Raw genomic sequence first — 12,385 nt, 5'->3', positions numbered from 1 at the left:
TGTCGACATAGTGGGCCATGAGTTTGCAATCACCATCCAAATTGTGGAGCTAGTTAATAACAACAAGGGTGGTTGAAGTCCACACCGTCAGACAGCAGATAGAGGGAAGGCTACCTGACTATTTAATACACAAAAAAGTCTCCAGCTTTGCTTTCTTCAATTTTTCAATTACTTGATGTGGTTAGTTGACTCTCTACGCCTTTGTGTAATTGTGCCTCTGAGTGTGACATAAATGTTTTGTAAATGTTGTGAAGCCATACTTATTTTCTCTCCCTCCCTCCTTTATGTTTCAGTCACAAAGAACCAAAGAAACTCCCTGTTGTTCACTCCTCCCAGCCTAGTGAGTTGGTTGTCACTTATTTTTTCTGTGGAGAAGAAATTCCCTACAGGAGGCTGTTAAAGGCCCCGAGCCTGACACTTGGGCACTTTAAAGAGCAGCTGAGCAAAAAGGGAAATTATAGGTAAGCATCTTTGTGGTTTCTTTCTTCTTTTTCTTGTGTTTGCACAGACTGACTGCCAAAATAACCACGATGTATTTGTAAGCAGCCTCCCACAAGGAAAGGTTTATTGTTCTCTTTTGAAGGTTGGCTGCAACTCCTCACTAGATGAAGTTTTTCTGACTTCTTTATGTTTACCCACCCAGCAATAGTACTCAGCAGGTGGGTCGGTTGCTCCAGCAACCGAACTGAGATCTCATCCGGTGAGTAGATGTGAGATTGTCGGCTGGCTTGCCTTTTGCAAGTAGACAGACTTGCATAATAGGTATCTCTTCAAAGACCTTATTTCCTTTCTGCGATGATATACTGCTGCTTTAGAAGTTTCCTTTCTTTCATCAGTTTGGTTATACTTTACCTGATTGTTCTGATTTCGCCTTTTGGGCCCTAAAAAAAATATTAAAAGGAACTGGATAATCATCTACTATGGAGATACTAATGGAAGTAAAATTGCTGAGACCTACATCTGATAGCTACAGTACAAATGAGTACATATATTCCTGCATCTTGTTTATAAGAGGAAGGGTCTCTAAAATGTGTTTTTTTCTCCTTTGGTATTGGTTGATTTAGCTTTACATATTAAACAATCAAGGGTTACCAAAGCCCCAATTGGTCGTGCAAAATATTGTAACCTAATCTGTGAAAGTCAATGGCTAACTGACTTTGACTATTGCGCTTACTGAAGTATTTGCTCAAATGCCATCTGTTAGGAAAGAGTTGGGGCTTCTTTTGAGGAAAGATATTCCAATGCGTGCTGCAAAATTAGAGTGTATTATCCAGTAAAGTCCTGAGGGCAGATTTACCCAGCAGATAACATCAGCGGGACCTTTTGATCTCCATACCTGTCTCCTTTCTAACCCATCTATCAGTCTTCTTCCTTATTTTGGGTTGACTTTTAAAGTCCTCCTAAAGGGCTTATGACCTATCTTAGGACTTCCTATGTAATTATTCAGAGAATCAACTTGTCCCATCTCCCTGTTACTGAGGTCATACATATTAAGCAGGAGTTATTACCTCTGGCTATGGCAGAGAACATCTCGAGGAATGCTTTATTGCTCCATTGGAACAGGTGCGGCTTCCTTTCACAATATGACCCACTAACCCAGTGGTTTCCAAAGTGGGGGCCACGTCCTACAGAGGGGCAATTTGACTTTTAATGGGCCCATTTTGAACCTTTTGTTTAAACCAAGTTAATGCCTGTTAGGCTTCCTCTGCATGAGTAGGAGTTAATTTTTTGAAAAGTAAGAATTATATGTCACAAGGCATCAGGATTTAAAAGATGCTTAGGGGGAGCATGCCCCCCCCCAAAAAGGTTGGGAACCATTTGGGGTGGATTCTGACTTACCTCGCTGCCAGTTCGCTTCCTCACGTGCCATACAGGCGCACACATGTGCAGTGCTAAAAACCCAACTTCTGCACATGTGCAGAAGTGAAAAACAAGATGGCGGCTCCTATGGCACCACCGAGAGCCAATTTGGGAGGGTGTCCAGCCGGCCATTGATGCTGATTGAGCGAGCAGGGGGAAATTCCCGCTACAGATTCTATAGAAGTGGTCAGAACCGGCAGGAACCCACCTCTGGAACCACTGCTCTAACTCAAAAGTGAACAACATGGGGGCCGCAGCAACTATCTTCCATTATTGCCCTGAAAGAACAATCTGCAATCTTCCAGGTGTTTTTTTTTACATCATTCCAGTCAAAGCTTCTAAGTTTTATGAAAAAGAAGCAGTTAGGAAGCATTGGAATAAAAGTTTGAATTTACTTCGTCTCTAATTGATTGAGCTCATCAATTACCCCAAGATTACTGCTAGACTCATGCTGACATTGAAAACAAAACTTCCAAGTAGTCACAGGTATTTTGGGAAGATCTACACCTTAAAATGTTTTTTATTTAAAATAAAATATATATAAATAAGAAGATTTATTTATTTTCTAAAGGCAGGGCCTGGATAGGCATCAAAGTCCTCTACTGGAGGAGACTTTAGTCTCTCTGTCTCTGTAGGGGAGAGGATGGGGATTTGCAAAAAGAACCTCTATATTTTTGGAACTTGCTCTCCAAAGAGACTTGCTTGTCCTTGACTGTTTTGGCACCAGTTTTTAACCTGCCTGCATTTTTGGATGGGTTAGCTGACATTTACAGAGATTTCCTCTGTTGCTTGGTTATTATTTTATGACTACCTGCTGTTTTAAAGGATGCACCTTAAGGTACTTCTGAATAGCTGCCTAGCCCTGACCAAAACTAGACTGTAAATGCTTGAAATACTTAAGGCCCATCTTTACAGATCAAAGGCTATCTGTGTTAACCAGAATTGTACGTTGACTGATAGGAACTCCTTATGGTTTGTGCTTTGTAGGAAGCAACACCAGTATGGAAACTCTGCCAGGGAGTTTCCCATTCCATTCCTGATCCTAGCCTCAAATGAAGGGTTCCCTGATTTAATTAACTAGAACCAAACTATGTGGATGGTATTGAATGAATGGAGGTTAAAGGCACTGAGAAGGACTTGTGTGGTTAAAACTCTTATTGTCTAACCTCCCACTGGAATAATATGGAGTCTCAGAATCTTATTTTAGATCGGTGATGACAGCTTACTCCAGAGCCTTAGATGGAATTTTGAGAGACATAATGTATCTCTGTAATCTATAATGTCTGTAATCTTTGTTGAGGCTAAAACTGGATATATAGATTTTACATATATTGTTCTGAATTGTGTATTCTCACTGAAACTGCCTCATAAGCTAAATGTGTACCTTAATCCATCTTCAGCCTGTTGGCAGTACAGATAGGTTTCGACTGATGATCACAAGAGCTGGGTGGTGCAGTGGTTAGAGCAGGGGTAGGCAACATTGGTTCTTCTATGACTTGTGGTCTTCAACTCCCAGAATTCCTGCGCCAATCATGCTAGCTCAGGAATTCTGGGAGTTGAAGTCCACATGTCATAGAAGAGCCAGTGTTGCCTACCCCTGGGTTAGAGTGCAGCACTGCAGGCTATTTCAGCTAACTTCTAGCTGTAGTTCAGCAGTTCAAATCTCACTACCAGCTCAAGGTTGACTCAGCCTTCCATCCTTCCGAGGTGGGTAAAATGGGGACCCAGATTGTTGGGAGCAAAATGCCGATTCTGTAAATTACTTAGAGAGGGCTTTAAAAGCACTAGGAAGCGGTATATAAGTCTAAACACTATTGCTAAATGCTATAATTGTGCCCAAAATTTCCATTGCTAAGCAAGACAGCTGTTAAGTGAGTTTTGCTCCATTTACCAACCTTTCTTGCCACAATTGTTAAGCGAATCATTGTAATTGTTTAAGTTAGTAACACAGTTGTTAAGTGAATCTGGCTTTCCCATTGATTTTGCTTGCCAGAAGTCTGCAAAGGGGGGGGGGAATCACATGGCCCGTGAACATTGCAACCATCATAAATATGAGCCAGTTGCCAAGCATCCAAATGTTGATTGCGTGACCATGGGGATGTTGCAACAGTCGTATGTGTGGAAAAAAAGATCATAAGTCACTTTTCCCTCCCACTACTGTTATAACTTCAAACGGTCACTAAATGAAAGGTTGTAAGTTGAGGACTGTCTTAATAAGAGGGAGATGGGCTGGTCTGATAGATAGAGATTTGCTTACTTTTGTGATAAGCACCCTGCTAGGAATTGAACATCCTCCCACGATGGAAATTCGGGACCTTCTAGATATAATTAGACTAACTCCCATTTTTCTTAAAATTGGCCATTGGGGCTGAGTCCCATTTAAATCTCACATGGAAAGCCATGGTTCCAAATCCTATGGCATACATATTGTGACAGGTTTTCACATGGTTTATCTTCAGTATAGCGTAAGATAAAAGCTCAGGGGTAACCACTTTCATACAGTTATAATGTTTATTTAGCAGCCCCCCCAAACTTGTAGCCTAACTTTCAATAGGATACACCACAGTTACAGTTCTACAGGAGGTCATCTGTAAGGACACTAGGCTTGACCATTAAAAAAAAATCCCATTCCATTGAAGTAATGGAATTCCCACATGTTCATCATGTCCGTGTGGGCCAAGATTTTGGGGCCTGTGGCTACTGAACATTTATCGCCTCCATCTTTGCAAAGATGGAAGTGATGAATGTACAGTAGCCACAGGCTCAAAAATCTTGGTCCACTGGATGGGACTTTTTTTTAAAAAAAAAAATATTTTCCTCACAGAGAAATTTGTTCTTAGCAAGTTCTGAAGTTAACAGCCCTATGCATGGTGCTGCGTATAGTGGTAGACTGGGAAGTCCTTGTTTTTAGACAGCACCGGTGTGTATGTGTGTATAGAAATGTCGTGAAAAGTGATCCACCTAAACTCAAAAACTCTCTGAGCATTGCAACTTGAACCTTGGCATGAGGTAATTATTGGCTGGACTTTCAAACAATTCTCTTAGTGAGCAACGTCACAATGTCACTGAAGAAAGTTGACGAGAGAGTTTTTTCACACTTAACGACCGTTGCAGCATCCCTGGGATCACGTGATCAAAATTTGGGTATTTGGCAACCCAGCCATGTATTTACGATGCTTGCCGTGTCCCGAGAGGTCACGTGATTGCCTTTTGTGACCTTCTGACAAGCAAAATCAATGGGGGAGCCAGATTCGCTTCACAACTGCGGCGCTAACTGAACAACTGTGGTTGATTCACTGGCGAATTGTGGCCAGAAAGGTGATAACATGGGGCAAAACGTCACTTGTCTTGCTCAATAACGGAAATTTTATGCTTTATTACCGTCCTATGTCGAGGACTACCCCTTTGCGTTAACAGGACCATGATGAAGTTTTTTAATTTTGTTACATCTGTGAATAAAAGAAACATAGGCCCAAATCTGGTGTGTATGTGTATGTGTTTTTATCTTGCACAGACACAAGGTGAAACTAATTATCTAAATGTGTTGTACCCCCAGGGAATCATTTTGATCTAAAGCTTTGATTCCCCCCTCCTCCTCCTCCTTGTGGCTGGACTTGGAGTGAAACTGCAGGTGACCTTCAGGGAAGAGGGCCATACTGCCCGGAATAGCAGTGATTGCTTAGGGAAGGACTAGCCACTCACTCTTGGTCACATCTGGCATTGATTTTGTTCTAAGGCCCTCTTAATAAGCATGCCTTTGAAGCCTGTGCCTTTCATTTTAAGACACAAAGACATGCTGCATCCATGGCTGACACTCCACATTCTTGATTGAATGAGTCAGTTTGCAGCCTAGGTGCCTCCGGGTTTTGTTTTTGTTTTTGGTTGGGTACTTTCAGTCAGCACAGAGGATTTAGGGCACCCAAGCGGCTTAAAGAGAAAGCGTAGAGTTCAGGTTTGTCCCTTACTTGGACGCGTTTGTACACACACACACACACACACACACTGAACAGGGTAGAGTATCACAGCAAGAGGAAAGTAAACACAAGAACAAGGGGACACAATCTGAAGTTAGTTGGGGGAAAGATCAAAAGCAACATGAGAAAATATTATTTTACTGAAAGAGAAGTAGATGCTTGGAACAAACTTCCAGCAGACGTGGTTGGTCAATCCACAGTAACTGAATTTAAACATGCCTGGGATAAACATATATCCATCCTAAGATAAAATACAGGAAATAGTATAAAGGGTAGACTAGATGAAACATGAGGTCTTTTTCTGCCATCAATCTTCTATGTTTCTAAGAGCAAAGAGAGGAAGCCCAACTTTATAGCCTGAAAGGTTTATTTATTTATTAGAGTTGGGAGGGACCTTGTAGGTCATCTAGTCCAACCCCCCACTTAAGAAGGAGTCCCTATACCACTTCGGACAAATGGCAGTCCAATCTCCCCTTGAAAGTCTCAAGTGTTGGAGCTCTCACAACCTCCACAGGCAAGCTGTTCCACTGGCTGGTCATTTTCACCACCAGAAAGTTCCTCCTTATTTCCAGGTTGCCAGATACGGGAGAAAGAAGGGATGGGTAGGAGTTAGGACAAGGCGGGGAAAGAAGCAGAAGTTACTTCAAAAGCGGCCTTTTCGGTGGGAAGTCCACCTCAGAGTGTTTTGAGAGATTGCGAGGGACAGAGAGATATTTTTGAGGGAAAGATACTCAGTCTGGGTTCCCTCCCTTCCTTTTGCGCTCTCCCTCCTTTTTTGCCCTTCTCTGTGAGAAATTAACTTGCAGTTATGGAAAACATCACACTGTGTCTTGTTTCCCCCCCCCCCTTCTGCTCCCCCAAGAAAATAAAATGTGGTGTTCAAACAAAGAATTTTGTCAACGCTGCCAGGGCCCGAGATCAAGGGGGAAGTTATTGCTACAGCTGTTTATCCTCTTGGAAGGGAGGAGATAAAACTGAGCAAAAAGTCCTTTTTGTGCCTCATTCAAAGGCTTTCCTCCCGCCCCCCCCCGCCCCCCTGCCCCCCCTTGCCTGCTGGCTTGCGGGATTTCTAGAAGGAAGTTTCATTGTACTTGAGTTTGGGGTCAGGAAAGGGGGCTCTGCAGAGGGACAGTCCTGGCTTAACTGAAATGAATGGATTTGGTTACATTCCTGGGATCATCTGGAAGTAGCGGAAAGGGAGGAAGAGGGACTGAACAGTTTCCTCATTGAGTCAAAGAGATCTTGTGCTACAGAGAGTCCTCAGAATTATGACGATGCGGTTTTTGTGACTGTTCAAAGTTACAACAGCAATGGAAAAAGCGGATTTATGAACGCGAGGTGCTTTTCTTTTTTTTTCAAGACGCAATGGGACTTTCTGGTTTTTCTTTGAAGACGTTTCACATCTCATCCAAGAAGCTTCTCCGGCTCTGAAGAAGAGCTGAATTCAAAGCTGAAGAAGCGAAATGTCTTCAGACAAAACACACACATCAGAAAGTCCAGTTGCCTTTTGGAAAAAGCACTTTTTGGACAACTATGTCCTGGATGATTGAGAATCTCCATTAGACATTTATGTATTCAACCTCTATGCCGTCCAATCCCGAAGTTTAGGGATTTATGAACTTTTTTCACACTTTCTATCATGGCAACATCTGTGTCATGTGATCAAAATTTGGGTACTTGGCAACTGGCGTTTGCAATATCTCAGGGGTCATGTGATCACCTTGTGTGGCCTTCTGACAGGTAATGTCCATGGGGAAGGCAGATTCGCTCAACAACTGTGTTAACAGCAGCGATTCACTTAACAACCATGATAAGAAAGGTTGTAAAATGAGGCACAACTCACTTCACAACCTCCTTGCTTAGCGACCAAAATTTTGGACACAGTTGTGATCATAAATCAAGGACTGCCTGTATCTTCGTAATCCAAATCTGATAAAAAGAACCACAAGTTGGTACAGTCGTTGGTTTTCCCTCTCAGTCCAAAATTTCCTGAGTTCCATTCCAAAGGAAGGGGCCTTCTTGACAAAAAAGATATTCAACATGTCCTCCCCATCCTTTAGGACAGGGGTCTCCAACCTTGATAACGTTAAGATTTGTGGACTTCAACTCCCAGAGTTGAATTCCGGGAGTTGAATTTTGGGAGTTGAATTTTGGGAGTTGAATTCTGGGAGTTGAATTCTGGAAGTTGAATTCTGGGAGTTGAATTCTGGGAGTTGAAGTCCACAAGTCTTAAAGTTACCAAGGTTGGAGACCTCTGCTTTAGTATGGGACTTTAAAAAAAATCAAATCATAAAAACTTTCCAATCCGTGGTGATGTCAATCGGCCGACCGGTTGATCCATCTACCCATTCTTGGAGGAGATTCTTTGGATTCGGCAACCTTTTGCTTCCTTCCTTTGGTGTCTACTTGGGGAGAGAGCTCCCTTGCTGATAAGGGGAAGGATGACAGCTCAGGGAAGACAGACAGCCCAGCCTGGGAGCACCGAGGGCCATGTGTCTGTCTGTGTACGGAGTAGTAGACAAGCAGGCTCCCCAAATGCTAACTCTCTGAATGGAAGGCCTTCATTTGGTGCATATGCAATTAAGCAGCCTGAGAAGGAGGCAGTAAGTTGGACGGGAGGATAAAAGGAACCTTTAATCAAGAAGCTGAACGGTCTAATTCAGGATAATAGAGGGGTCCTTACTGTTTGACACAAGAGGGGAAGGGGTGCTCTTTTTTGTCTGGGTGAGCCCTGGCTTCATGATCTATGCTCCCGAGCCAAAGAAAAGGAGAGGGGGACACCGCTGCGTGACCTTTCAGTGTCAAATATTGCCCCCGCCAAGCCGAGATTCGCTCATTATGTAAGAGCTGCTAAGAGATATCGGGAGCGTGACTATGCAGTAACCTCTCTATGGCTTTGAAAGTGGGGGATTCTGCATTGCTCTCTTGTTTCAGAAAGCGGCAGAAGGCTTGAACGCTTTCCCAAGAGCAACGAAAAGGAAAGGAAAAGTATTTGCACTCTAATGAAAGATTCTAAACGGCAGGAGTGATGCTCTAAGGAACAGATTAATAATTGGTTTTGTTTTAGATTTTTGTTTCCTTAAATCAAATGCTTGGCGAAGAAAAACTGTGCTCTCCTGCCAATACCTATGAATGACTTCAAAGGTTCTCCTCTCCCTTCACTTTGTTTTTTAATTTACTGACCCATTCAGAGTACTTCCCCCCCTCTCACTTTCTCCCTCTCTTGTCCAAGAGCCTTTTCTTAGCTGCTATTCAATTGGCTGACCATGCACTTGTCCATCCAGGATATTTCTTGGAGTCCAGCAGCTGGTTTGCTGCTGTAGTGAATTATTCTTGTATAGGGCTGCCCATTAAACAGAGGCAGACAAATGAAATTGGTCATACTTGATTGACAGATGATAAATGGCAAGTCTGCCATTGATATTAATCAGAAAATTGAAATCATTTCCGGATGGAAGGGCTGATTGATTCTTTGAGAATCAGGGTCCTATTGCAGTCACCTTGGAATTAAAAAGAATGAAACATAGCTCTTCTATGTTAACTTTCCCTATAAGCAGGGAAAGAGATAATCCGAATATTGCTAGACTACAACTCCCAACAACCCTTTCTCTTGATTGTATGGGCTGCTGGCCTTTGTTGTTTCAGCAACATCTGGAAAAATTCTGCCTTCTTTCTACTGTAGGGCAGGGCTGTCAAACTCACAACCCATGGGCTGGATGTGTCAAATGCTGGCCATGGCCATTTTAGCGAAGGGGGGGGGGGAGTTTCAATATGTCACATGACGACGACGTGACAACATGAGTTTGACATACTATGTAGTGCTTCAAATATGTGCCTTTCTTTTTATATTTCAATATAGATGTATCCTAAATTAGCCTTCTCTTACCTCCTGAGATATGAAATTTAAATCCCAGATTGGAGATGACTGAAAAGTCTAGAGATTTGAGGCCCATAGATTTGGATGGTGCCAAAATAAGAGAAGACTGTATTGGGTCATTTGTTCCAGACTTTGAGTCTGAGAAGGGACAATAAACACGATGGTGTTGTTTTGGACGATCATGGTACTTTAAAGCCTGCAAAATGATAACTCTGCTTCATGCTTTGTCAGCAACTTCTGGGAGGGCTCGAGTAACTTGGTTGCGAGCGCACTGACAATTATGTGATCCAGCACTCTGCTATCATCTTTGTCAATGTCTCCAACAGATTGGGGAGGGGAGGGGGTTGTTTGACCATGTTCACAAGCTTTATTCTGATTTGCATATTGTACCACCCATCCAAGATAATTTTACTAGGCACAGGACAAACTGGACCATAAATCAGTGCAGGGATCATTTTAGTGGTTGAAATTTGGATAATGTGAACTGCTATTTATTATGTCCATGGACGTTTGCAATGGTTTTGCATTACAATTGGCATGAGACTCGTTGAGTACTCAAGAGAGACCTCCGGGTCACTAAAACCCAGGAGCGGGCCATTAATTTTCCAAAAGGACTACTTGAGCAACTAGGATTTTTGTGTAGAGCCAAACAAATAGGGCTGTGTGGGTGCATAGGCACAAACACACACACTTAGGTAATTTTTTTAAAAAAAATACCAATCACCTTCGAAATAAAACCAATATGGTTGTATTGCATTCATGGCATACACTTACTTAATTTCTTATTTGATTTTTTAATTTCTTTTTAACTTCATGTGGCTGAACAGGGAGCAAGGGCCAGATCCGGTCTGAGGGTTATAAAACGCCCAGGCCTGCTGTAATGTATGCTTTTAAATATTTGCCTTTGTAGTAAACTATATGCATAGTTAAAGTGGTAAATAAGACATTACCATTAGAACTAATATTTATTTTAATTTTTTCGGTACAGTGTTCCCTCGATTTTCGCGGGTTTGAACTTCGCGAAAAGTCTATACCACGGTTTTTCCAAAATATTAAATAAAAAATACTTCATGGGTTTTTTCCCTATACCACAGTTTTTCCCACCCGATGACGTCATATGTCATCGCCAAACTTTCGTCTGCCTTTAATAAATATTTTTTAAAATAAACTTTAATAAATAAACACAGTGAGTAATAATCTAAATGGTTGCTAAGGGAATGGGAAATTGTAATTTAGGGGTTTAAAGTGTTAAGGGAAGGCTTGTGATACTGTTCATAGCCAAAAATAGTGTATATACTTCCGCATCTCTACTTCGTGGAAATTCGACTTTCGCGGGTGGTCTCGGAACGGATCCCCCGCAAAAATCGAGGGAACACTGTATACCAAAAGCAATCACAAGTAATTACTAGGATACTGTATCATCACCTCTATTGGTTCAAATTCCTTTGAATGTAGAAGACAAAAAAGTAATAATTGATGATGGGTAACAGCTATTTATTTATCAATTCATTTATTTGATTCAATTTGGACACTGCATGGCTCAGCTGACCTTGGGCAGCTCAAAAATCCAATACAAGCCAAACCAAGCCAAGATCCAGTCACTTAGACAAAAACAAATCTAACAATGGATTATATTCATATGCTATTAAGTATCACGTGCTTGGAGGAATTTGTTCAATTGCTTTGATTTAACTGCCTAGTCTAATCACAAATGCACAGGGCACCAAATTAGATCCTGGTTGGTTTTGTTTTTGTTTCTTGATTTGCTCTAGCTGGAAATATATGAGTTTGGAAGTTGGGAAGGAAACTTTGGAATCCAGATATGAAATGTTGGGTGGTTTTGCTGCAATGAAAAATATTTTGATTCCAAAATACACTCTACTTATTTTTGCATATGTTGATTTCAGGTATTACTTCAAAAAAGCAAGCGATGAGTTCGACTGTGGGGCAGTCTTCGAAGAAATCTGGAATGATGATGCCACTCTGCCAATGTACGAAGGCAGAATTCTTGGAAAAGTTGAGAGGATTGATTGACTGGTTCTGATTGACTGGTTCTGAGTGGCGTATAGTCTATGTGAGCCTATTTAAGAAGATATAAGCTACGGATGCTGGCCTTTGGATGTAAAACCACCAAGCAAAAGATTTTTGAAGGAAGGTTTGAACCCATGAAGAAGCAACACACTGAGGTCTGTGAAGACTTTGCCAAATCAGCCTTAGCAAAAAAAAAAATAAGAAAAATAAGACGTGTCTATTGAGCTAGATGCCAAGATGTTAACAACTCTGAACTATTTATTAAAAATATGGTCGCTCCAGGTGATTTGAAGATGATGTTCTCAGAGACTTTGCATATAGAAAATATATGGCTTCCTAACGATCCTGTACTTAATGATTTAGAAACTCTGTATAGCTTACCTTATAATAATCCTTATTGATATTTATTGAACATTCTAGGGGTTCCCCCCCCCCTTTAAATCCATTTTATGGATATGCTGCTTTAAAAAGACGGAGAAAAGAGGGGATGTGATGTAAAGAAAAAGGGGTGTTTTATATTTTATTTTTTACATCGTTTCCACAGTCTAAATAAATGTGTCCTTTACTGAAATGAGCATCTTGTTTCTGCCACTTTAGAAGACCCAACTGGAATTGTACGCTCTTCAGAGGTTTTATTTCTTTG

At 41.5% G+C, this 12,385-nt stretch overlaps 1 protein-coding gene across 1 annotated transcript in view; it reads left to right on the top strand.

Moving 5' to 3' along the window:
- AXIN2 (axin 2) overlaps window positions 1-11,949 on the top strand; it is a 52,615-nt gene extending 40,666 nt beyond the window's left edge. The window contains 2 exon segments of the mRNA XM_070740300.1: window positions 294-461; window positions 11,619-11,949. Of these exon segments, the coding sequence (XP_070596401.1) occupies window positions 294-461; window positions 11,619-11,745 (295 nt within the window). The 3' untranslated portion in view covers window positions 11,746-11,949.
- Window positions 11,950-12,385: the final 436 nt, after the last annotated feature.

Source organism: Erythrolamprus reginae, chromosome 2 (assembly GCF_031021105.1).
Source record: "Erythrolamprus reginae isolate rEryReg1 chromosome 2, rEryReg1.hap1, whole genome shotgun sequence".
NCBI classification, from domain to species: Eukaryota; Metazoa; Chordata; class Lepidosauria; order Squamata; family Dipsadidae; genus Erythrolamprus; species Erythrolamprus reginae.
The sequence above is the reverse complement of the archived record's forward strand: the minus strand, read 5'-3'. Positions and strand labels throughout refer to the sequence as shown.